Source organism: Prionailurus viverrinus, chromosome C1 (assembly GCF_022837055.1).
Source record: "Prionailurus viverrinus isolate Anna chromosome C1, UM_Priviv_1.0, whole genome shotgun sequence".
Taxonomy (NCBI): Eukaryota; Metazoa; Chordata; class Mammalia; order Carnivora; family Felidae; genus Prionailurus; species Prionailurus viverrinus.
Window position 1 is genome coordinate 200,743,466 of NC_062568.1, and position 25,627 is coordinate 200,769,092.

The window sequence follows — 25,627 nt, forward strand, 5'->3', positions numbered from 1 at the left end:
CATCGCCTGCTGCGGAGAGGGGCACGGGAACAGAAAAGAACCAGAAAACCGGGTGGTTGTGCTGCTGCTGGTGGTGGTGCGGGTGGTCATAGAGCAGCAGCAGCAGCAGCGACCGACGTCAGTTGAGGTCTTAGGAGTGTATAAACGCTCGGCCCTGTGTGAGCTCCTTGGATCCTGCCCTGCAACCTGGGCTTGATGCGGTTGAGTAACGTGTCTGCCGGAGGCAGGATTTGAATCCAGGCCGTGTAATTCCAAAGCCCACGCCATCGGCTACTAAACTCTGCGGTACACTTGCCTTCTCTGTGAGTCATTCAAAACCACAGTTGCTGTCCGGAGAAGCACTGTTCTGTTTTGCCGCTTGTTGTTCCCAATGGGCCTAGTTTACCGCATCACATTCCCTGTCGTGTGCGCTGAGCTGTCCCTGAGCGGGGGGAGTTCCCAAGTGGGAAGTTTGGGGTTTCCTCAGGTGCCTCCCTCAGCCTCTGGAAGGAAGGGGGAGCGAAGGGCAGCAGAGGACACGAAGGTGGGAAGAGCGGAGGGGGCTGTTGGAGCCATCGGAGCCGAGTCCTCACGGTGCCCTGTCTTGTCGCGGGCCAGCTACCTGGACGAGCTGAGCATAGCGGGCGAGTGTGCCGCCGAGTACTTGGCTCTCTACCAGAAGCTCATCACTTCAGCCCACTGGAAAGTCTACCTGGCCGCGCGGGGTGTCCTCCCCTACGTGGGCAACCTCATCACCAAGGTACCTGCCCCCCGCCCAGGAGAGCCCTTCCCCCGTTTGGCTTTCGTGGCCCTCCACTGGGGTAAACTTTCTGGTATTCCTTTTTTGCTGAGAAGAAGTATTTGTCGAAAGTATTATCTTTGTGACTGTAGCATGAGGAAGCAGCAACCCGTTGGGGGCATTTCGGCTCTTCTCTGTCTTTAAGCCACCCCTTAACATCACTGCATCTGCCCTCGGCTGCTTAGGAGTTCGGCAGAAGTGCAGCTCGAGGGGTCGTTGGAGTAAAAGGGGAACTGTGGAGCGCCTGGCTGCTGTTGCTGGCTCCTGGCGCCACAGGTGGAGGGGGCCGATGTCGTCAGCGGTGCCGTCACTAACTGTGCTTGTGGTCCTTGTAGGAAATTGCCCGCCTGCTGGCCCTGGAGGAGGCCACCCTGAGCACTGACCTGCAACAGGGCTATGCCCTCAAAAGTCTCACAGGTAGAGACAGCCAAGAGGCCCTTCCTTTAGGCACCCTGGGCACAGTGTGGGGACGGACCCTTAGGTCTTGGGGTGCTGAGGTTGACTCTCTTCCCTCTTGTGTTGATTCAGTGCATATTTCAGCTCCGTAGTTTTCTCTTCATCGGTGGCTTTACGTATCTGAGCTCCTGTTTGCTGTGGACCGGTTCACTTCCTTGAGCCCCAGCTCTGTGCTTGGAAGTTGCTTTGGAGTTGCTCATTACCTTTGGAAGACAGGGACCTTCCTTGCTCCCCTGCTCGTTCAGAGCTCTTGCAGCAGATTTTTCCTGTCCCCACAGGCCTTCTTTCCTCCTTTGTCGAGGTGGAGTCCATCAAAAGACACTTCAAAAGTCGCTTGGTGGGCACGGTGCTGAATGGGTACCTGTGCTTGCGAAAGCTGGTGGTGCAGAGGACCAAGCTGATCGATGAGACCCAGGACATGCTGCTGGAGATGCTGGAGGACATGACCACAGGTAGCACCGCCTGTGGCCTGGAGCCGGGACTCCGTCCCTGCTGGAGGGGGTGGCAAGCGTCTCTCCACGCTCAAGGAAAGAGGGGAAGAAGTTCTGGTGCTTGGAGCTGTACAATTCCAGAGCTGGGCTCAGTCCGTTCGGACTTTTTATATTAAGTTCACAGAACAGAAGGGAGTCACGTGTTCTCGGATTGGTGTCTTTCGCTGGTTCTGGCACGTTCTCAGCCATCGTTTCCTCCGTTGACTTTGCTACAGTCTCTCCCTCATTCTTGTGGAACCCACAGTCTCTCATCCATCTCTGCCTCTCTGTCATGGGGTCCATCTCACCATCTCTCTGTGCTGATTCTGGAGGATCTCTTTGGTTCTTTCGTTTAGTTCATTTGTTTTTTCTTCGCTGAGTTAGCTCTTTCATCTATTTGTTGAGTCCTTGTGCTTCTCTACAGATTTTATAGTCTCTTCTTTTTTTACTCACGCTCCCCCCCTTTTTTAAAAGTTTTCAAACATAGCAGACGTTTCTGTGTCTGTTAATTCTAAGATTTGAAGTGTATTGATCTGATTCTGCTCTATGTTATTCCAGCTCTTTAAATCTTAGCTCTAAGCTCTTGCCTTAAATCTTTTTGTATTTCATGATTTTTTTACTGTGAGCTCAAATTTTGGAGGTTTTCTGTGGGAATTCTTTTTTTTTTTTTTTTTTTTTTTATTGTTAGAGAACGCACACATGCACGAGTGAGGAGGGGCAGAGAGAGAGAGGGAGAGAGAGAATCTCAAGTAGGCTCCATGCTTAGCACAGAGCCTGACGGGCTCGATCTCATGACCCTGGGATCATGACATGAGCCAAAATCAAGAGTTGGCTGCCCAACTGCCAGAGCCACCCAGGCGCCCCAATCTGTGGGAATTCTTTAGGACCCAAGTCAAATACGGGTTTCTGTAATGAGGATTTATAACTGCTTCTGCGAGGCATCTGGGGACACTGCATCATGGGGCTGTCTTCAAACCAAGTTTTTCAGGTTTTTCAGACCTCTTCGGTAGTGTGAATTTTGAGCCACAAACCCCTATGAGGGGCAGCCTGTTATAGGTTCTCTCAAGGGAGATCCTGCCCCCCTCTACTCAGTGCCAGATTGTAAGGGAAGACAATTTTATTTCAGTGACTTGCCTAGGGGAAAGGTAGAGTTACTTCTCGTTGACCCTTATGCAATGGGTGTAGGTAGCTCTTTGGGGACACCAGACTTTTGTGTGGGTCGGGGAGGGGTTCCCACTAGATTGTCCACCTTGGCAGACCTGGGCCTTTGTGTCTGGCTCCCAAATCCTGGCAGGTTGTGGAAGCCAAAGCTCAAGGCAGACACCAGCTTCAGAGTTTTGCTAACCTCCCTAGGTTCCTGATTTCTCTTAGTTTTTGGTTTTTGATTCATCTTTGCTAGTGTGGCAGTTCACTGATAAATGTTTTCAGGATTTTACATTACCTCCAAGTGGTGAGAAGCGGGGGTAGGTCAGGGAGTGGAGTCTGCCATATTGCCAGATGTAGAGGCCCTCCTTCTGATGCATTTTCATCATGCCGTGCTGAGCTGGTTTGTGACCTTGCCAGTTGGACCCTTTTTGAAGCATATTTCTTCCTTTTCCTGTGATTTGAAGTCGTCTGTCTGGCTTGTAGAAGGCCATCCACCTGATCTTGCAGACCAAAGCTTAAAGTTATACCTTCCCTGGAATTTGCCTGGAATACAGTTAGGATTACTATTTGACATTTTTGAGTACCTGTTTTGGGCAAGAGGACATTAGTTGAATGACGCATAGTTCCTCTCCTTAAGGAGGTTATAATTCTGAGAGGAAGCAAGACGTGTACACAGCCGATCCGGAAGCGCTGTGTTGACTTGGGTGCTGGGACTTTCAAATGCAGCGCGGTCTGAGCCTCGAAATCAGTCCGCCTCAGGTTTCCAGTTGTAGCATCGATGCTGTCACGTAGTGCGTTTAAAAATGTACCAGGAAGAAGGAACCTGTTGGTGACTGTACTTCATGGAAAGTTTCATGGTGGTTTTTACGTGCGAAGCTATCTCCTAACTGACGTGGCCACTTTGATTTCTGGCAGGTACAGAATCAGAAACCAAGGCTTTCATGGCTGTGTGCATCGAGACAGCCAAGCGCTACAACCTGGACGACTACCGGACCCCCGTCTTCATCTTTGAGAGGCTCTGCAGCATCATTTATCCCGTAAGCAGGGCGTCTTCCCCTGCCTCTCGGGGTGTCCGTGCCGCCATCCCACCGCTAAGCCTCTTGGTCATGGGCAGTCTCGCCAGCTGGGGGCAGTTGAGCCACATTTTAGAAAGCTCCACTGGGGCGCCTGGGTGGCGCAGTCGGTTAAGCGTCCGACTTCAGCCAGGTCACGATCTCGCGGTCCGGGAGTTCGAGCCCCGCGTCGGGCTCTGGGTTGATGGCTTGGAGCCTGGAGCCTGTTTCCGATTCTGTGTCTCCCTCTCTCTCTGCCCCTCCCCCGTTCATGCTCTGTCTCTCTCTGTCCCAAAAATAAATAAACGTTGAAAAAAAAAAAATTAAAAAAAAAAAAAAAGAAAGCTCCACTGACAACACAGAAGCAGTCTCATGGTTCTCCTGCTCCTGATGGTGGGAAGTCAGATGACCTTCCTTGGTCTTATTTCCTAGATTGAAGGTCTGGATCAGTCTTCTCAAGAACCGGGTCTGACCTCCCATTGCCCAAATCCTGTTGCTTACCAGTTCAGTATGCTGTGAAAGAAACAATGTTGAGCCAGAGCAAGAAGAAATGCTTGCTCTCTTCCCTGTTTTCAGGCCCATGTTTTTGTGCGCACACACCTGAGTGCGTGTTTCCCTAGCCTAGCCGTCTGAGAGCATGATATGGTCCAGGGACCCCATGATACGGTCCAGGGACCCCATGATATGGTCCAGGGACCCCACCAGTATCATCAGTTAACGGTGAGAGGTCTTTGGGGTGGGCACACCTGAGTGTTAGGTAATAGACCCTCCTCTTGACTCGGGGGTTCTCAGTGGCAGAGTCATCCAGCTCCAGATTGGTTAGTGTCACTTGAGGTGAGCAGGACGAGGAAGCCCCTCCCCTTGTTTAATAACACAGCTTCCGTATGTTGCCTGTGTGCTTATTTTGGTAGACTTTCTCTCCTCCACCCTTGAGTTTCAGAGGAGATGGCTGACAGTGAAGGCTCTTTGAAGTATATTTGGAATCACCTCTGTGTTTCTTGTCGCTTATGTCTTAAAATGTGTAAGGGGCTGGATGAGCTTTCCCCAGAGTGTCTGTGGAGCCAGGTGGCATGTTCTAAATCTGAAAGTGCCTCTGCCGACCCTCTTAGAGTATCTTTATGCCATCCCTGCTGATGGCGTCCTTGTCTCTGTCCTTTAGGAGGAGAATGAAGTCACTGAATTCTTTGTGACTCTGGAGAAGGACCCTCAACAAGAAGACTTCCTACAGGGCAGGATGCCCGGGAACCCATATAGCAGCAATGAGCCAGGCATTGGGCCACTTATGAGGGATATAAAGAACAAGATTTGCCAGGACTGTGACTTGGTGGCTCTCCTGGAGGACGACAGCGGGATGGAGGTAACGAGCTTAGGACATTGCTACCCTGGTGAAGAGCACGGGCTGGGGTCACATCCAGGTTCCTCCCTACTTAGTAGCTGGTTAGCCTTGGGCAGGTAGCTTGCTCCGGCTTCCTCATCTATAAATGGGGCCAGTGATTCCCACCTGCCTGCCTTACCTGGTGTTAAGGTTAATTACCTGTCCGGGGCTCTGTCCGATGTCTGGCATGCAGGAAGCGAATGGTTTGTGGCTATCGCTCGTCACCAAGTAGGATTCTGTTGTTCCCGATGCTCTGGCAGAGATTTCCCGGGGATTCCAAGTTAATTAAGTTCCTAAATACTGGCACGGTGGCCCCTGTGCAGATTTCTGGCCCTGTGTCCGATGCCTCCTGGCAGGCAGCCTCCAGGGTCCGGCCTTCTCATCTGAGGGGCGAAAAGCTTGTTGGGTAAGATGGAATAATTGCTTTTTCTGGCAAAACCTGAAAGGGAATCCTCAGCAGGGGTTTTTAACCTGGAGTCCATGGTTTGGGTTAAGGGTGTTTGTAGCTTCTGCAGTTGCGTCCCACGTTCTGTGTGTTGTGCACACACGTGCCGTTTTTTTAGAGAGGGAGAGTCTGTAGATCCAGGACGCAAAACCGATGAGTTATGAACCCCTGCCGTGAAGTGCCCTTTGTTCTTGAAACGCACTCGCCTTGTAATTATTTGGAACAATAGCCTCATCTTCTCTTCTGTCCAGCTTCTAGTGAACAATAAGATCATCAGTTTGGATCTTCCTGTGGCCGAGGTTTACAAGAAGGTCTGGTGCACCACAAATGAGGTACGCGGCTTGTTTTCTTGCTTGGAGGTGGGGTTTCACTTTCCTGACTTGTGCAGACTGGTACCGGGAGGAGCCGCTCATCGTCACTTACCTCGCTGTAAATAGCGCTCACACGGCCGTGCCTCCCTGTTCGTGGTTGTGGAGAAAACCAGTCGTCCTCCTGTTGAGGCCTCTGGCCAGAGGTGGAAGAGCTTCAGGAGAGGATGGGCGTTCTTGGCCATGCAGCCGGCGAGGCAGCGCCAGAGGAGGCGTGCGGTGGGGAGTGTGTGCTGTCTCGTAACGCTCTGTGTGCGGCACCTCTGGACCGAGACGAAGCCTCTGCTTTCAGGGGCCTGCCCGCTCGGAGCATGGCCGCTGGCGCTGCCAAGGCGCGAGTGATTTCTGTGTTACTGGAGGGGAGACTGGGGTGCAAACAGCAGTTGTCCTTGAGGGGGGGAGACGGAAGGAAAGGAAGCCTGGCGCTCTGGTCCTTGGGCCACCTCGGTGCTACTCGACCTCTCCTGAGAGTCTCAGATAATCCGCTTCCTCCTCCCTCCTCTTCTGCTCACCTCTCTCCCCTGTCCCTTCTTTTCCTCCTCCTCCATTTCTTTCCCTTTCCTTCCCGTCTTTTCATTAGGGAGACCTTCTAGTAAGCGAATCAAGGAAGTAATTGGAGTACAGCAAACTAGTTGCCCGTGAAGCACAGTGAACTCCTCTGGATTTAGGCCCAGATGTTTCTGGAGAGCTTCAGATGCTAAATTGGTAGTGTTGGCTAGTACATCTTGGCCTTCATTCTGTCACATGTTTTCGCTTCTCTCCTTTCTGTTCTGTGCCGGGAATCCTGGTCCGTGGGTACTGCTGCCCGTTGGCAGAGGGTCACACGGGAGATTGCCCCCCTTCAGCGCATCCCGTCGTTGGCACTTGAGCGTCAGAACAGAATGATACAGATTTAATCTGTGAGGCACACAAAAATTAAGATCAGGCTTCTGTGGCTGCCCTTGTAAATGGTGGTTTGGAACCCAAAGAGCATACACGGGCGTCTCCGCTTTTGAACCATGAGGCAGGATGGAGAGGAGGATCACTTGCCCTTCACAGTAGTGCCCGGCCCACTGAGGGCTTCTTCTGACAAAGTGCAGGCACCTTTTTTAACTCTACGCTCATTTTCCCTGATAAACAGCCTGTCTCCTTAGCTACTGACTAGAGCCTGTTCTGTTTCCTAGGTCTCTTTCTGTTTCTGCCCTTGTTCTCTGGCCATTCTCTTTCTTAGTTCCCACTGGGCTTCCGTAGCTGGGAACACTTCCGCAACTGGCCTTTCTGGAAAGTTCTGTCCCACGAGGGTTTCTTGTCCTGAAGCTGAGCACGGGCTTAGAGGCAAGCAGTACTGTGGTGCTGGCTCGTCACCTTCATTTCGTGCAGTGTGACTTCAGAGCCCTGTTTCTTCTCTCCGAAATGAGAATAATGTCCATGGTAGAATGCCTAACTTAGTACCCGGTATATAGTGACCTCTCACAATCCTCCAATTTAGTAAAGTGCTCTAATCTTCTAATTTGCAAAAGACTTACTTTTAATCATTCCATCAGGTTAGAGGTTTTAACTTGAGTAACTTTGGAAGAATCCTTTTCTTGCTGTATTTATGTGAAGACCTCAGGATTGGCTTATGCTCTTGCTTTTGATTCCGGAGTCTTGAATCAAAGCTCTTTGATCTCAGTGATCTCGTCTTACTTGTCCGGATTCTTTGAGTAGTGGTTCCCATTGGTTAGAGTTTGTGCTCCTGAAGGAAGCACAGCTGGGAATTAGCTGCGCTTGTTATTGGATAACTTTGAAAAAGCTGCTTAACCTAGTTTAAGAGGATATCTGAAGTGCTTGATTAGCACAGAACTTAGCACAGAGGAAAGCATCGGTAGATGATAGCGACTATGGTTGTTACATACGATTTCGAAGCAATTAAATGAGATTGTGGTTATGAAAGGCTCACACAACTTGTCTGTGGTAGACACTACATGAAATAAACCTCCTTTCCCCGATGTAAGTTACAGTGCACGTGGATTCCAGATGTTGTGATTAGGACCTTGTAGAGAAACAGGAGTGAGGCCAGGTGTTGAGTCCCTTTCATTTCCTGGACCTGTTTACAAGCACCTTTCTCCCCATGTCTCTGCTCAGGGAGAGCCCATGAGGATCGTTTACCGCATGCGGGGACTGTTGGGTGATGCCACCGAGGAGTTTATCGAGTCCTTGGACTCCACCACAGGTAGGCCCTTCCCACAGACACTGGTACACATTGCATTAGAGGTCTGGGGCCAGTGAGTGGGTCACTTCCTGGGATTTACGGGTGTTCTGGACACACTCCCCTGTACCTCTGATCAGAATTGACGGGAGATTACTTCCCCAACTGAGAAAGAGTACACGTATCTATGGCCCAGTTCACACACCTCAGGGGTTTTAAAACAAGGCCAAACAAAACTTGGGAAATAAAGTGCAGTTGGCAACAAACTTGAGTTCAGATTGATTTTTAGCTTAGTTCCTCCCCTGCCCCCGATGGTGGTGGTGGTGCTTGTGTAAATAATTTTAATTGGCTTCAGTCTCATAGTTTCGTATCCAGTATTGACCCCTTTCGTTGCTATGCTTTTGTCGGAGGTAAGAGAAAGGGCACTGGCTATCAGCCTGGAAGGGGATTATCTGTTTTATTTCCATCTGTATCTTTCCCTCCCATTTCCGCTTGGCCTCCCTCCTCCCTCAGATGAAGAAGAAGATGAGGAAGAAGTGTATAAGATGGCTGGTGTCATGGCACAGTGTGGGGGCCTGGAGTGCATGCTCAACAGACTGGCAGGGATCAAAGATTTCAAGCAGGGACGCCACCTTCTAACTGTGAGTCGGGGTGGCAAGGTGGGACCGGTCCATTGTTTTGAGAGAGGCCCCTGTGGAGGGAAGCTTGCAGCCACTGTGCCGGCACGCGTAACCCTAGAGGGCGGCTTGGTGCCCTGGGCCAGTGCAAGCCAGTGGAGGGCCTGGCAGCTTCCCCGAGCTCTTGATTCTGGAAACTCCCCACTCCCCTGCTTCTTGGCTGTCCCCGAAGCCGCAGCGGTGATGGCAGCCTCCTGCTGTGTCTTCTTTAGCCACCTGTGGAACCAGTGCCTGTCTTTCCCTACAAAACTGCACTCGAGTCAATTACTCTTATTCTTGCTTTTTAAATTGATTTCATAGGGTAACCCTTTCCGGCTTTTTTGTAGGATTTGGTTCGGGAGTTCATCCAACCATCTCCTGAGGAGTAGAGGATCACAAATATTACTCTATTTATTTTTTTCAGCTGCAAAGGAGATGAGAACGCATATTACAGTATTTGTGTTCTATGTGACCTATGTGGAGAATTAGAATTGAAAAAGCAACTAAAAGTAATTAAAGTTTTAAAAATGTAAAAAACAAGCCATTTATGTCTTAATAAAAGAAGAAAACCCACCTGTGTCTTAAGGAAAACTAAATAAACGACCTACATGGTTCTGAGTTCCCACGGGCCATGAGTTTTGGGATCTTTCTGGTTAGTATTTGTTAGATTCGGAGTTACAACCGGAATTTCCCTAAGACAACAGGGAATTCTACTAGGAATTGGTGTCATTGCCATTTTAAGAGATGGTAGAGATATGCTGAGGCCACGTGACCTACTGCTGGAGAACATTGCTATTCAAAATGCCAACCTGATCTGAGATCTTCCCCGCCTTGCCATGTCCCCTCAGGAAGCACTTTTCCTTACTGTTCCCTGTACTTCAGGAAGAGTACTTGCTGATTGTACATGACTGCTCTCAAACATTTCTGTCTTGTTCGTCCCCACATCTTACACTCTCAGATAGCCTCACAGGTTTTGACTGGCTTTTCTTGTCAGGTGCTCCTGAAATTGTTCAGTTACTGTGTGAAGGTGAAAGTCAACCGGCAGCAGCTGGTCAAGCTGGAAATGAACACCTTGAATGTCATGCTGGGTACCCTAAACCTGGTAAGGGGTATGGGCTGCAGAAGACAGAGTGGGCCTCAGAAGTCCTGGGTCGGGGAAGGAGCATCCGGGCTCAGATGAGAAGGGTTTGTGGCCTTTTCAAACTCTTCATCTGTCTGGCTGACTGGCCTGAGGCACGGATCATTCAAACCGTCCCTTGTCCTGCTGGCTCACCCCTGTGCTGCTGCCATGACACGTGAGAACTTCCTTGTCTGTTTCCTGAATCCAGAGACAAGAGGAAGTTTATAAAACAGTCCAGACTACATACCCTAGAAAAGTAATGCCCTTGTCCTCGGGGCAGCCAAGATAGACATCTGGAATATCACAATTTCATTGTGTGCACAAACACCCACATGCTTGTCCCCCTCCCCCCCGCCCCCCGCCCTCACGCACTGATATCTGGGAAGTAAGGCCATGAAGGCATTGGTGAGCAGCAGATCCCATCAGCACGAGTGGTTGTGGTGTTATCCCCAGACTGACTGGGTCTCCTCCTACAGGCCCTGGTAGCTGAGCAAGAAAGCAAGGACAGTGGCGGTGCGGCGGTGGCCGAGCAGGTGCTTAGTATCATGGAGATCATTCTGGATGAATCCAATGCTGAGCCCCTGAGTGAGGACAAGGTGCGTGGGGCCAGTCTGTCCATCTGCAGACGCTGGGAGCATATGCGGTCTCATGACCAGCAGCAGGCTTGTTTGCGTCTAGCTGTGTCCAAAAATGGTTGAACCTGCTCAGGTCATAGAAATCACAAAGCAGTGGTGACATGATGGCATTGAAGCCTGAAATGTGCGGATTTGGAGGAAACAAAGCTGCTGAGGGTATTCGTTCACTCAGAAGCTCTCATTAATGGAATCCTAGCATGTTCCAGCTCATAGACAAGGGCCTTAGCCCAGCCCCTCATTGCCCAGTTGAGGGAACTCCCAAGCGCGGAGAAGCTAAGTGAGCTATTCCGTGTTATGTGTTTGGCTGCTGGCAGAATCAGGCCGAGAACCCAGGTGTCCCAAGTCCCAGTTCAGCTTCTCTCTGTTGTGCCCTTGCCTTTCCCCATCCCTTTTGGTACTCATGTTTCCCCCATCCCTGTTGGTACTCATGCTTTGGCTAGAGGTGGGACCAAGTGAGCAGCAGGCAGCCTGCGTTCCCTCGGGGGAGGGGAGATTGTGTTAGGGTTTTCGACCATGTGAGACTATTAATAGAGCTGCGCAGAAACTTAGAAACTAGTATCAAGTGAAACTCATACCCAGGAAGCGCCAAGACGGCTTTTCTAGTGCTGCTTCTGAGGGAAGTGGGTGACCTCTGGGGTTCAGATGTTGGCTGACCGAAGTCCTGACCCTGTTACCGGACCCTCCGTCCTCCTTCCCGCTGCAGGGCAACCTCCTCCTGACGGGCGACAAGGATCAGCTTGTGATGCTCTTGGACCAGATCAACAGCACCTTTGTTCGCTCCAACCCTAGCGTGCTCCAGGGTCTGCTTCGCATCATCCCATACCTGTCCTTTGGCGAGGTGGAGAAGATGCAGATCTTGGTGGAGCGCTTCAAGCCGTACTGCAGCTTTGACAAGTATGTGCTCGCATCTCGGCTACGGGAGGGTCCTCCCAATGCCCGGGCTCGTCCTGTGGCCTAGGGAAGACTCGTCTGAAGTTCTGTTAGGGTCGCGCACGCCTGTCTGGCCTTTAAGGGGTCCATCGTAACTGGGGGCTCAGCGTACTGTTTAGTTGGCTAGGCAGAGACGGTAAAGAGGCTGGCGAGATGGGGCAGGGGTGTGACGGGAGGGAGAGAGTCACGGGTGCAAAAAGCGTGAAGACGCGAGAGAGCGTTGGGAGTGTGCGGCACACGGCGGGAAACGGGGAGTGGCGGGAACCGGATCGGCATCCTCGTGTCGTACTTGACCCCGTACACTGTTGAAGGTCGTCAACCGAGGGAGTGCCACGGTGCACGTTTGTTGTTCCCTTCACCCCCTGAGGCTCTGCTCTCTCCTGCAGGTACGATGAAGACCACAGTGGCGACGATAAAGTCTTCCTGGACTGCTTCTGCAAGATCGCAGCCGGCATCAAGAGCAGCAGCAACGGGCATCAGCTGAAGGACCTGATTCTCCAGAAGGGAATCACCCAGAGTGCGCTGGACTATATGCAGAAACACATTCCCAGTGCCAAGAAGTAAGAATCGGCTCTGTCAAAGCGACTGTTTTCCTTCCCTCTTCTGGGTCCTTTTCTCCTTCATCGTTGTGGCTTAAAGCTTCATGTATTCCCCCCTTGGCCCTCCTCGGAGTCTCCCTCCTCTTTTGGAAACCCTCAGGGTGACCACTCCGCCACCGCACAGCCCTTCGGGGCTGGGGAACAGGTGGCAGCTTGTTGCTTTCTATTTGGAATAGTGCTTTTTGTCTGGCTGCCCGGCCGAGCTAGGTGATCCTCTGTGATTGTTGATGGCCCCCTTGAAGGGTCACAGGTAAACAAGCCAGAACAGGTCAACAGCTGGTTTCCAGATAGGTTTTGCCCCTCTGGCCTGCTCATCTGCCTTCTTTTCCTTTGCAGTCTGGATGCTGACATCTGGAAAAAGTTCTTATCTCGCCCGGCCCTGCCATTTATCTTGAGGCTTCTTCGGGGGCTGGCTGTGCAGCACCCTGCCACCCAGGTGAGTGAATGGCCAGCATGCTACTTAATTCTGGAGGCAGGGCGTGTACGGTGCCTTCACCTCTTCTCATCTGCCGTGACTGCCTCGATTAGCCTCAGGGTGTGACTTCTCCTAGCACGGAAGAGCCCCAGCGTATGGGGGACTTGGAGGTTATCTCGTTCAGCTCTGTGTGTGTGGAGAGGCGTAAGGTCTACTTGTGCTCTCCCCATTCGACTCCTTCTTACGTGGGGCTTTATTTTCTCGTGGGTCAGCGGAGCAGCAACCAGACGGAGGGTGTGGCTGGCCAGAGTTTAAAACAATTTAATTTCTGGCTTTAGTCGTTTCGGTCTCTAGGGACATTTATAGTACCATCATCGCTGTTTTCTGTCCTGGTTCAGACAGCTAGAAACTTCATTCTCAGAGAAACCCACCATTCCAGTCTGCTGCTCATCCTTGATCTGTCCCCCCTGGGCTGGAATACCTGTTACCCCTCACAAATCCTGACTGGCCCAGACAGGTGGCCAGGCTGGAATTTTTCTAAATCAAGCTCTTCATTTTGAGGTAATTGTAGGTTTACGTGCAGTTATTAAATAATACAGAGAAATGCTACATACCCATTTCTCGATGGTAACCTTTTACAAAACCACATAGAGTATCACAATCAGGATATTGACATTGATGGAGTCAGGATCCAGGGGAAGTTTGTCATCACAGGGATCCCTCTTGTTGCCCTTTGGGAGCTCTGTCCACCTCGCCACTAACCACTGGCCACTACTGATCTCTCCGTGGCTGTAGTTTTGTCACTTGCAGAGTGTTCTGTAAATGGCGTCAGACAGCATGTAACCTTTTGGGGTTGGCTTTTTTCACTCCGCATAATCTTCTGGGGGACTCCCAGGTTGTGTGTATTGATAGTCTGTTCCTTTTTATTGCTCGGTGGTGGTCCATGGTGTGTGGGTTCCCCAGGTTGCTTAACCGTTCATCCGTTAAAGAACATCCGGGCTGTTTCCAGTTTGGGGATGTTACAAATAAAACTGCCGTAAACATTCACATGCAGTTGTTTTGTGCGTGAGTAGAACTCTTCACTCCTCTGGGATAAACGCCTAGGCATACACTTGCTGGGTACATAGCTGCATATTTAGTTTCAGTAGAAACTGCTGAGCTGTTTTCTAGAGTGCTGCACCCTTTTACATTCCCACCAGCAGTGCCTGAATGATCTTCCTCTGCATCCTTCTCACCACCCGGTGGTGACACTGGCTTTTAGTTGAGCCCCTCTGACAGGTGGACGGTGATAAGCTCCCTGTGATTTCAGTTTGCGCTTCCCTGATGGTTAGTGGTGCTGTGCGTCTTTCCATGTGCTTCGTCTGCGTGGCTTCAGCAACCTGTCTGCTCGTATCTTTTGCCCATCTTTTAATTGGATGTTTTTAGTGTTGAGTTTTGAGCGTCCTCAAGGGCTGGGTTTTCCCGTGTATAGTGTTCTGCATTGAATGTCATTCCACGCTCTCATTTGGTGATCTGTCCTCGTAGCTCATCCCAAAAGTAGGGTAGCTTGGCTACAGGAGAGATTCTTCCCTGTGTCTCACCCCGGTCTCAGTGGTTTCAGACTTTTGTTCAGTTCATTAGAGATGGTCATAATTAGCACATCTTTGTGGAGGTCATTCTTCTTACAAAGGAGTCTTCACGTATATTGGTTTCTCTGTTCCTATAACGTGTGTCTTCTATGTGGGTGAACCCAGGAGTGTGGCTGTGATGTGGCCAAGCTCAGGTCAGGTGGTTCCCAGGCTTCTTTGTAGTTACTAAGTCGAATTACTTTCTTTAGACTAAGGCTTAATCTAGTTAGGAACGTGGCGTTCACACTTGGGGCCATTCTCTTCCTAGCAACACATTTTTTAAGCACCTGTTGTGTACCTGTGCTGTGCTAGACCGAGGCGACATTGGTAACCAAGGCGGCCATAGCCTGTGCTCTGGGAACTCACTATCTGGTGGAAGATAGAGTCACATTCATGTTGATAGCTGAATAGTGACATAAGTGTAGTGTGAAAGGGGCCAAAGGAAAGAAGATGCTTTTAGAAGAAAGTACGGCACCTGCCGAGGCTTAGAAGCCAAAGGATACTGGAATTGCACAGTGGGGGTGAGGCATGGTGCGAGCTGGTCCCGGTGCAGCATGGGTCCAGGGCGCATTCTCCAAAGAGAGGAGTGTGCGTTTTCTCCTGAGGGCCGTGCCCCCGGCCATGAATTGGCAGGAGAGGAGATGACAGACAGGAGAGACGATTGGCTTTTATCATACTCTAGGTAAGAGGTGATGACAGCTGAGCGGGCGCACCAGGTGGACAGCGGGTGGGTTCAGCAGCCGTCTGGGAGGCAGAGTGAATGGGATTTGGAGGTCAGTTGCCCGTGGCGGGTGAGGAAGCCGGATGAGTCAAGAACTCTGCTGTTTCTGGGTTGGGCGACAGATGAGTGATGGTGTCCTTGAAGGAGGTGAAGAACCCAAGGAGGTTCGAAGTGAGGTGCGACGGGGGCATTATGTCAGGCTACCGCTGTTGTGCGTCTGCTCGCCCGATTAGAGTGTAACCCTCAGAAGGCCGGGTCTTTGTTCCTCTAGCACGTAAAGCACTGCTTCACACACGGATGCACGCACGCAGGCGCACAGCTCACACCCAGCGTGCGGAGGTCGGGGTACCTGTGCAGCAGTTCAGTAGGCAGCCACACCGTGGGCTCAGCATTCAGGAGCACGAGACGTGAGCTGACCTGTAGCTTTGCTGACGGGCCAGTTTGAAGCGTACCTGCTCTGAGGACAGGTTTATGAGCCCGTGGGTGATCCGGGTTGAGTGCTGAGCTTTCATTTCACGTTGCAGGTCGGTTCTGTTGTTTTCCACGTATCGTTAAATCCGTACAGTAGCGGTGGACATGGATGCACTTGTGCAGGGGGCGGGGGGCTGTGGGTGGCACGGCGCTCCTCCTCGGCTCACCTGGAGGGCTTTGTCGGGTCAGCCCTGCCTGCGTGTTCTGTCCTTCACCCGTGTTGACAGTGCGGTGTTGTGGTGTGGTAATGCCGGCCTTCTCGAGCACGGGGGCTTCTCGGTCATATCTGTTCTCCAGACAAAGTGTCTTCTCATCCCCACTCCCACTCGGAGTCGCACCTCTCATACCCCTATGTTGAGGGAATCCTGGGCTCCCAGGTGTGGTGGACACGGGGCTTCTGGAGGAAGAACCGAACACAGTCGCTATGAATGTCACGGCCTGCTCTGCCCTGTGGTCACTGAGTCCACTACCCAGGCCTCCGCAGGTGCTGCTTCTCTAGGGCATCTTACCCGAGCCCCTTTCTCTCTCCCAGTGCTGGCCACTTTACGTCCAATTATCTCTGACGAAGTTTTAATCCTCACCACAACCCTGACATTATCACCACTTTATAGGCCAAGGCACTGGAGCCAAAGAGCATAGTGCCTGGTCAGAGGTCAGCGGCAGGGCCAAACCCTCCTCCATTTGTCAGAATCTTTTGAAGCATGTGTTCGAAAGGTCTGATCGAAACTGAACAGATGACGTGAATTTGCGTGCATTCTGCTGAATTTTCTCAATCTGTCAGCTCCTGGAGAGCATGCTGATTCACGTAATTGGAAGCATACATTTCTCTGGTCTCCACTTGGTAGGTTCTGATCGGAACGGACTCCATCACCAACCTACATAAACTGGAGCAGGTGTCCAGCGATGAGGGCATTGGGACCCTAGCAGAGAACCTGCTGGAGGCATTGCGGGAACACCCTGATGTAAACAAGAAGATCGATGCTGCCCGCAGGGAGACCCGCGCGGAGAAGAAGCGTATGGCCATGGCAATGAGGCAGAAGGCTCTGGGCACCCTGGGCATGACGGTAAAGCCACGTTCTGGGAGTCTCCACGTTCTTGTCCACACTGTTGGGGAAGAGGCAGCCATGCTTCGGGACAGAGCTGGGCTGGTGAGGAGAAGGAGGGAGCTAGGTGCACCTTCCTGACAACCCCTCAGAGGTGTGACTGTTGTCCCACCGCCCAGATGGGGCTCCGAGGTTAAATGACATAACGAGTTCACGGAAACCATGAGAACGGGGATGATCACTCCTGCTCCCAGGGGATTTACTGCTTGCCAGGCACTGTGCTTAGTTAGGCACCTTGCTTGTAAGGTTTTATTTAAGCCCTTGTGTGACACAGTGAGGCTGATCTTACCATACCCTTTCTCTGGGTAACAGAGTAACAGAGGCTGAGAAGCACAGGAAATAGAAATAGGCCAACGCTCATGCTTAATGAGGGGTTGACGAGAATTTGAACCCACGTCGGTTGGACATGGTGGCCTGTGCTCTCCTTGCCCCGGGTCAGAAGCAGCGTAGTCTTAGGAAAGCCTTCTCTGAACCAGCCAAGCTTGGGTGTCAGCAGTTTTAAAACTCCCATGGGAACCGTGAAGTGAATCCTAATGCGACAGCCCTTGGCAGCTGGGACTTGGGATTGCCAGCACGAAGAAAGGGGGCTTTTTTGGTGGCAAGTGGCAGCTAGCCAGACTTCCAGCTGGTTAGTCTCCTCTGCTTCAGTGGTTCCTGGAGGAAGAGAGTAGAAGAATCTGGGTCTTTACCCTCACTGGAAGCCGCCTACAGAGGTTTCCTTTCTGTGACTTGTCCTTCCAGTGCCTGTGGAAGGGCAGCCCTGTTCCTGAGTGTCCCCAAGCTAGGTTGGGGGGCGGCGGGTGGAAATCCCCTTCTGACATGTCACTTGGGTTTCCCCTACAGACAAACGAGAAGGGCCAGGTCGTGACCAAGACGGCGCTCCTGAAGCAGATGGAGGAGCTAATTGAGGAGCCGGGTCTCACGTGCTGCATCTGCAGGGAGGGGTACAAGTTCCAGGTATAGCGCTCGCCCTGGGCTGGGTGCGCAGCCTCGCCCCTTGCTCCGGTGGCGTCCTTCTCCCGCCGGCCTTTTTGTTCTTAGATGGGCCGAGGTTGAGGCGTGTCTCAGGGCCAGCTGCCTCTCTAAAGGGAGGAAGGCAGACTGATATGAACACGAGGCTTCATCATCACTGCCACCCCCCCCCCCGCCCCAGCATCACCACCCGTTCGATTCTTTCTATATGCCAGTCCTTGTGCCCAGAGCTTTATGTAAACGGGTAATTCTGTTTTTAAACCTATAAAACAAAGCAAAACAAGGGTCACGTGGCAGAGCCAAAACTGTAGCCCATGCTTCTCTGACTCTAGACCTGGGCTTTTAAAAGCACATCGTGCTGCTTTTTAAGCAGGATACCTGGGGAGAAGCTCAGGACCTCTATCCAACTAGATTTACGACGGACAGGAACAGGACAGCATGGGACCTGCTTGTTCCCCTAAAGGCCTACAAGGCGTCCTCTTCCCCTCCAGCTCGAGTGTCCTGCTGAGCGTCCATGCCACTGAAGGGCCACAAGCCTCGTAGGTCCTGCTGTGGCACAGGCTGCTGGGAACTGCTTGATAAGTTTTATAAAGCAGGGGACTTAGCAGGAAGGCACTTTATTCTTCCTTTTGAGATAAATGAAGCAAAAAGGGAAGGATGTCAGTTTAGGCTTCTGTATTAGCCTTTCCGTCTGCATGGCATCTGCTTTATTTTGGTCGTTCCCCACATTTCTCATCTCACTGGGACTGTGCCCAGCCGAGTGCTTAGCCAAGAGACCAAGGTGCTGACCATCCCTCCTCCTTGAGTGCATTCCTTCCTGGGAGGGGAGGTCCTCGGCTCCCCTCTCTTCGGCTTCGCCTCCTCCCGGAGCCTGCCTTGGACTTCGCCTCACCGCTCCTCCTTTTCATGGTGTCTTTGCAGCCCACAAAAGTCCTGGGCATCTATACCTTCACCAAGCGGGTAGCCTTGGAAGAGATGGAGAATAAGCCCCGGAAACAGCAGGGCTACAGCACCGTGTCCCACTTCAACATCGTGCACTACGACTGCCACCTGGCTGCCGTCAGGTAGGCCCTAGCTCCTGCAGAGTGGCTCCTCAGCCAGGCCTGTGTCCCTTCAGAGCAGTGGACACCTTGCCCAAGGCCCTGTGCCGGGAGCGGGGAGGGTGCCGACCCTGAAGTTTTCATCTCCGGGGATTAGGGTGTCCGACGTCAAACCACACAGGCCAAGAGCCATTTGTGCCGTGTAATTAAGAAATCCATTTGGCGTTTGGCCTAAGGCTGGAGAAAGCAACCTTGCTTCCCGGAAACAGCGAAGCTGGCATTTACCATATTATGATACAAAGGGCTAATTCTCTCTGGAGTCAGGTTCACGGGCTAACTTCTTTCCCTAGTGTTAGCAAACTCTGCTCCGCCCCCACGTGCCCAGGTGCCTGGTTGCCAGATCAGTTCCAGTGGTCACTTGTCCCTGCTCTTCTCCCAATCCAGGCTGGCTCGTGGCCGGGAAGAGTGGGAAAGCGCAGCCCTTCAGAACGCCAACACTAAGTGCAATGGTCTCCTTCCGGTCTGGGGGCCCCACGTCCCTGAATCAGCTTTTGCCACCTGCTTGGCAAGGTGAGTGTTGAGCAGTGTGAATGGTACGGAAGACAGGGTTCCCAGGAGATGGGGGAAAATCAGTGATCAGCTTGGCCCGAAGGCCTGTGACTGTCGTTGAGAACCCTGGTCCCTTCCTTTGAGTGCTGGCAGGGAAGCTATCTGGAACAGGGAGGAACTCGGCTGCAAGAAACCGGCACCCTCAGCATCTGGTGCACCACGTGGAATTTCTAGTTAGTTGCTACCTCTTCTCCCTTGTTGATCTCAGGGCATAAGACACACCACCCTGACTTTGTCCTTAAAGCCAAAATTTCCCATATTTGTCTTCTGCAGTGTGTGCCTGTGAGATTTAAATAATGAAAATAGCTCAGTCCAGGGGGATTATCGGGCTCCTTTCAAGCCTCCCTTGTCCTAAAATCCAGACTAGAGTCACTAAGGCTTTGAGGAGGTCCTTGCTCTTGCTGCTGCTTGGTGGAGTGATGCCCCACCTCGAGTCCTATTGTAAAGCTGGGGGATGGAAAGGTACCTGGCAGTAATCAGGATGGGCAGCATATTAAAATGCCTACCACGTGCTCTTACACACATTCTCTGGTTGAGGAATTTGTTGAGGTCACATAGAGCCCAGGCTGATGGTAGCACGTATTGACATAGAAAAATATCTTTCAGGGGCACCTGGGTGGCTCAGTAGGTTGAGCATCCGACTCTTGATTGCAGCTCAGGTCATCATCTCACGGTTCATGGTTCATGGGATTGAGCCCTGCACTGGGCTCCATGCTTACAGCATGGAGCCTGCTTGGGATTCTCTCTCCATCTCCCTCTGCCCCTCCTGCACTTGCGTACGCGTGCAAGCTCTCTCTGAAATACATGTTTCTTAAAATAGAAAAATACGGGGTGGCTGGGTGGCTCGGTTAAGCGTACGACTTCAGCTCAGGTCGTGATCTCACAGTTCATGGGTTCGAGCCCTGCATTGGGCTCTATGCTGACAACTCAGAGCCTGGAGTCTGCTTCAGATGCCATGTTTCCCTCTCTCTCTCCTCCTATCCTGCTCATGCTCTGTCTCTCTCTCTCTCTCTCTCAAAAATAAACATTAAAAAAATACAGAAAAATACTTTTCATTTGGAGGTTAAAGAAAAAATTCTTATGAATAGATCACCTTGTAAGAATGAATACTTTCCACGTTTCTTCTTCTAAAGTGTGCTAGGTTTGGCTGTGATACGTTCTGTGACATTTGTCTCTCAGGAAATAGGGCCCCCAGAACTAGCGAGGTCTTCTCAAAGCTTGGAGGGCATCACATTCAGTCATAACAGAAATGGAGTTGTCATCTGCTCCGGTCTTCCTACGGGCCACAGTTCATGTCCTCAGCCGTCCCCTTCGTTCCTCAATCTGCTTATGTGACCTTTGCAGCCATCGGGCCGGGCTGTGCCGAGGTGGCTCTCCCTTCCAAACTGGGCTTTCACCGGGGAGCTCGCTTTGCTCACAGCGTTCATTCTGCTTCCCCGCAGGCACAACACTTACCTCCAGGAGTGTACGGGCCAGCGGGAGCCCACGTACCAGCTCAACATCCATGACATGAAGCTGCTCTTCCTGCGCTTTGCCATGGAGCAGTCGTTCAGCGCGGACACCGGCGGGGGCGGCCGGGAGAGCAACATCCACCTGATCCCCTACATCGTCCACACTGTGCTTTACGTCCTGAACACGTTAGTATCTCGCTCCCCAGTGGGCGTCTGGCCGGCCCGCCCTGTGCCCCTCTGCCCAGCAAGGTGTCAACTTTTCTCTGTCTGCCCGAGTTAGTTCCAGGGCAGATGGCTGGCCTCAGGTAGCCTTTACTGAAGCACGCGTGTTCTGCGTGCTTTCCGGAGTCACACAGAATAAGGTGACTTCCTTTCCAGAACGGTTCCGTCTCCCCCGAGTGGGCAGTTGAAGGCTGTGTCCTTGGACTGACGCTCTGCCCAGAGGGGAACCAGGAACTGGGAGAGGCCAGCCCACCAGAGAACCTCCTTAGCTTCTACTACGATGTTGCCTCCACTACCCATAAGACTCGGTGCTCTTGGGTGGGGAGGCCATGGATCAGAACCGCACATAGTCACTGTCAAGGGGACACAGGGTGTTACAGGGGAAGGTTTCATAACTGGGGGCTGCGGCAGAACCAAAGACCGTTTTCATAAATGGAAGACTGGACTTGGATCCTGGTTTCTCCCCCGGTGAGCAGTGCTTCTGGCACATTGAGGGTAGGAAGTGTTGAAGATTGGAAAAGTTGGCTGATAACCAGGAGGAGAGTGGGTTTGTATTTTTATCTGTGTGTACATCACGGAGCAGTTAGACTGATAGCTAAAAGTGTAATTTGAAAGAAGCAGTTAGGGTAGCAAATAGCATTCGTTCATACCAGCCCAAATGTTAAAAGCCAGTTAGAAGGTTTAGTAAACTTTGGCTCCTGGTTTGAACAGTTTTGTGCTTTTAGGCCCTGTTTTCCAACAAGAGTCTCCTACCTGCTTCGGGCAGGGAACTGGCCAGCTGTTGAAAGACTGGGTACGGTCCGCCTAAGGCAGCTGCAGTCTGAGTTAGGCAACAGGACAGTCTGTCTCTTGTCCTTTCTGGCCTTCTGTCTTCACCAATGTTGTTTTCTCCTTCCCTCCCATTTCCCGGTGAGATAGAAGGCTGAGCTCCAGAGCGCAGGCCTCATCGTTAACAAGATGCACGGGCAGGTCTCTGTCAGGGCGTGACATCCTCTGCTAAACTGCTGAGACTCTCAGACACCCACATCATCGACGGCACAGATGTTCTCACTCTCCAGATCGCTGCAGGCCCCAGCAGTGCTAACTGCTGGTGTTTGTTTGGCATTTGACAGAGCCGTTGGCTCTGCGGAGACCTGTCTCTTGGCAGCTGTGCGGCAGAGCGGACTGCCCCGCTCTCCGGCAGGGTGCAGGGTGCGCGGCGCCCAGAGAGGCAGCGTGACTCGCCCGGCTGAAGAGCCAGTGACCACAGGTGTCCTGCGTTTCTCAGGGGCCACGTACTGGTAACTCAGGCTCGACCCCCTTGATCAGGGAGGGTGTTGGCTGTGTCACGGATGTGTCTTGGTCAGTTAGAGCCTCACGTGGAGGCTTCCCGCAGAGGCGCTGTTGCGCAGCCATAGACTGCTCCCCCAGCTGGTCGCTTCACCTTGGCATGAGCCTGGTCACGTTTGTGTATACAGGCAAGTAGGTCATGCTGTGAGCCAGAGCAGAGTGGGGCAGGTCCTACGGTGGCAGAAAGCTTCTGACTCCCGGTTCTGGAAAGTCCAGTCGAGTACATCCATCTGTGCCATCCTTGTCCATTCTCAGCAGAAGGAAGCAAGGTGTCCTTGCACACAGCCCCCTTCTGCTTTCCCACAGTCCGGCATTTGCCGGTGCCGTCTGTAGGCCTACTGGCTTGGACTGTCATGGCTTTTGGGGTTGTGTTTTGTTCTCCTCCGCACCACCCCCCCCCCTCCCCCCACCTTGGGATAAGGACAGGGCGGTAGGTGCTCTTGGCATGAGAGCACCATCCAGGTGATAGGGTCAGGGATATGCGGTCAGGAAGGCCTCCAGTGGGGTCTCTGTGCCGCCCCAGTGCCGCTCACCGAAGCTCTGTGGTGCTGGGCAAGGGCCTTTGCGTGGATCAAGAACGTGGAGGGCCAGCTTGGTAGCCAGACTGCCAGGGTTCAAAGCCTCATTCTTCCATCCCCAGCATGCGATTGTGGGCAAGGTAGCTGTCTTCTCTGTTGCATCCTCTTCTGTGAAATAGGTGTGGATCCGGTACCTGTGTCCTAGGGCCGTTGTCAGGATTAGGTGAGATGATCCATTCAGGCTCCCAGAGCAGTGCCTGGTAATAAAGTTCAGGACCATGTGTCCACAGTTTAGGCAGGAGAGAGAACAGGAAGCAGGGCTTGCTCGGAGGCAGCTGTTCGAATGAAGGAGGAACACAGACATGTAAGGAAACCATGAGATACGGAGGGTGCAACACGGGAGCCAATGCAAACAGCCTAGCTCTGGGGACTATGTGGGGCAAGCGAGAACATAGGCTGGGTTGCAGAGTCAGGTTCTGAACACACATTGGCTCCCTCACTTACAGACTCACTGGCTTAGGGAAGGTCACTTCGCTTCTCTAGGCTTCAGATACCGTGGTAAGAAGGTGCTAGCTGTCACCTTCCAGAGTCGTTCGGTCACTTTGTTGGTAGAGTGTTTGTGACCTTGTCTGCCATATGCAGGGGGCTCAAGAGCCAGTAGGTGTTTGGAATCGTGTCAGAGCTGAGCTAGGAGTTGATGGGGGCAGGGAAAGTGCCACCAAGTAGGGCTTAGAAGGGAAGAAGCAGTCCTTGGGGAGGGGGTAGGAGGGCTACTTAAGAGTGGGTGGCCATGTTTCGTGATCCAAGCGTTCAAAAGCTTAAAAGAAGACGAGATGTTGACCAAACCTCCTCTCCTCTTACCGCTGGTACCCTGCTTCTGTTCTGGTTTCATCGTGTCCCTTTTGTTCCAGAACCCGAGCAACTTCCCGAGAGGAGAAGAACCTCCAGGGCTTTCTGGAGCAGCCCAAGGAGAAGTGGGTGGAGAGTGCCTTTGAAGTGGACGGGCCCCACTATTTCACGGTCCTGGCCCTCCACATCCTGCCCCCCGAGAAGTGGAGAGCCACACGCGTGGAAATCCTGCGGAGGCTGCTGGTGACCTCTCAGGCCCGGGCAGTGGCTCCAGGGGGAGCCACCAGGTCAGTCTCTGCCTCAGGAAGTCCCGTCTTCTGGGCTGCCTGGCGCCTGGATTACATATTTCCCATTGTGTGTAAAAGCTGCTTTGCAGCGTGTGTGGTAAGTGAGGGCCTGCTCGTTTGACTCGGTCATTGACCCTGTCCCTTGTGGTGCCAAGAGTCTAGGCCCGATGGCCAGCAGGTGCCTTGGCCACCTGTGGGTCTCGTGTTCAGTCTCTGGAAAGGTGGAGTGAGGCTTGGGTCTGTGGAAGATTTCAGAGAAGCAGCCAGCCAGACGCAGGGTGAGACTACTGGTGAGGAGGATGAGGGCCAGCAGGGAGCTAGGGCAGGTGACTGGGTTTTCCCAGTCTTGCTGGCCTGGCCATAAAGTGGGAAAGCTTCTGCATGGCTGCACTGGGGATTTTCTTTTCTGACCATGAAAAGCTCATTATCTCTCTCCCTGGTCACATTCCTGTGCTGTCTGCCCCACGTTCCACGAGCCTTTCTTCTGTTTCTCCTGTTCGTGTGGACACGTCCCAAAGAAGGAACGATCTTTCAAGGAAGGAAGCGTCTTTGTTCTCATGACCTTGTGCTGTGATTTGGGTCAGATGGGCAGCATCTTGAGAAAAACAGCTGTAAACAACAAGAAGCCCTTTGAGATGACCACAGGGTTGCCACACGTTGCGTGGACTCCACGGGACTCCTCTCTCGGCTCATGGTGGCCCATGTGCTGTGTCTGCCTCCCCTGGGCTTGAGAAGGGTGTGGGTTTGTCAGCTTGCTTCTGGCACTCCAGGGAAATCTTCACTTCTGCAAGATCTATTCTTGTCTGTCTGCCCTTGCTAGGATCCGAGGGAACATTTCCACGTTTACAGGCTTTCAAGCCCCTGATAATGACAGACCAAGTGGGCACAGCCATGTGCCTGGATCGGCACCTGGTACCTGTTACCCCCACCAGCTCTGGTTTATCCGCGTTGCCAATCAAAGGCCCCTCCACCCTCAGAGAGACTAGGTCAGAGCTCTGCTATTGAGTCCTGCCAGTACTAGCTGCTCTGTGTAGAGTAGGAGGGGGTGAGTCTCATTCAAGTTCCCACCTAACCCATGCCCCCTTTCAGACGAATCACTGTCCTGTGTTTCCCAGAGTCCAGAGCATTCATGCTGAGCTAGCCGCTAGAAATCAGAAGTTCGATCTGGAAGGTAGCAGGTTGTTCGTAAGCCAGGCTCAGCCTGTCCCTGTGAGAGCGGCTGTCTGCTGGGCACTGGCCCTCGGTGGCAGCTGTGAGATTTGAACCCACAGGAGCCGTTTTGCTTTCAGTTAGGAGACCAGAACTCTCTGCTGTCCCAGGCAGTGGGGGAAAAGCCCATCTGTTCACAGCTCACTTAGGAAATCCAGTGTGAGCTGCCCTCACGGCTTGCCATTTTCTTTGTGGCAGTTTGCTCACCTTTATTAATTAGCCTTAAATAATTAAGTTGGGCAGGTCGCTCGATTCCTGCTTACCAAAGCACAGCAGCCACCGAGTCTGGCGTGGGGTGGAGGCCTGAGTTGGAGCCCCTGAAACAGGCTGGGGGAGGTGCCGGGCGTGAGCCCCGTATTGGGACACTCTCCGAGGAGAGACTGTGCCGGAGGGACACTCAGAGGGCGTCGTTCTGGCGGTTGGGCGGTGTCCCTGGCAGCAGCAGGCTTTGTCCTGAGTCTGTGATGGGGTGGGAGGCAGTAGCCGATACAAAAATCTAGGAATTTGCACCGAGAGAAGTTGACCTCTTGTGCATGTTTTACATTCAGGAAGAAGAGTTCCTCTGCCAGGAACTTGTAAGTCGTTAGGCCTGGGACTTAGGCTTCCGTCCGAGCCCTATCTGGTGTC

At 52.4% G+C, this 25,627-nt stretch overlaps 1 protein-coding gene across 3 annotated transcripts in view; it reads left to right on the forward strand.

The window, feature by feature from the left end:
• The window catches only part of UBR4 (ubiquitin protein ligase E3 component n-recognin 4), a 131,698-nt gene that overhangs the window by 101,240 nt on the left and 4,831 nt on the right, over positions 1-25,627 (forward strand). For all 3 annotated transcript variants that reach the window (XM_047869235.1, XM_047869236.1, XM_047869237.1), the window contains 19 exons: positions 598-739; positions 1,114-1,195; positions 1,513-1,686; positions 3,766-3,887; positions 5,062-5,259; positions 5,974-6,054; positions 8,194-8,281; positions 8,771-8,898; positions 9,908-10,015; positions 10,510-10,629; positions 11,372-11,562; positions 11,985-12,158; positions 12,534-12,633; positions 16,257-16,475; positions 17,358-17,471; positions 18,408-18,550; positions 18,971-19,096; positions 20,578-20,772; positions 23,567-23,791. In XM_047869235.1, coding sequence (XP_047725191.1) covers positions 598-739; positions 1,114-1,195; positions 1,513-1,686; positions 3,766-3,887; positions 5,062-5,259; positions 5,974-6,054; positions 8,194-8,281; positions 8,771-8,898; positions 9,908-10,015; positions 10,510-10,629; positions 11,372-11,562; positions 11,985-12,158; positions 12,534-12,633; positions 16,257-16,475; positions 17,358-17,471; positions 18,408-18,550; positions 18,971-19,096; positions 20,578-20,772; positions 23,567-23,791 — 2,730 coding nt within the window. The remainder of the gene's footprint in view (positions 1-597; positions 740-1,113; positions 1,196-1,512; positions 1,687-3,765; positions 3,888-5,061; positions 5,260-5,973; positions 6,055-8,193; positions 8,282-8,770; positions 8,899-9,907; positions 10,016-10,509; positions 10,630-11,371; positions 11,563-11,984; positions 12,159-12,533; positions 12,634-16,256; positions 16,476-17,357; positions 17,472-18,407; positions 18,551-18,970; positions 19,097-20,577; positions 20,773-23,566; positions 23,792-25,627) is intronic.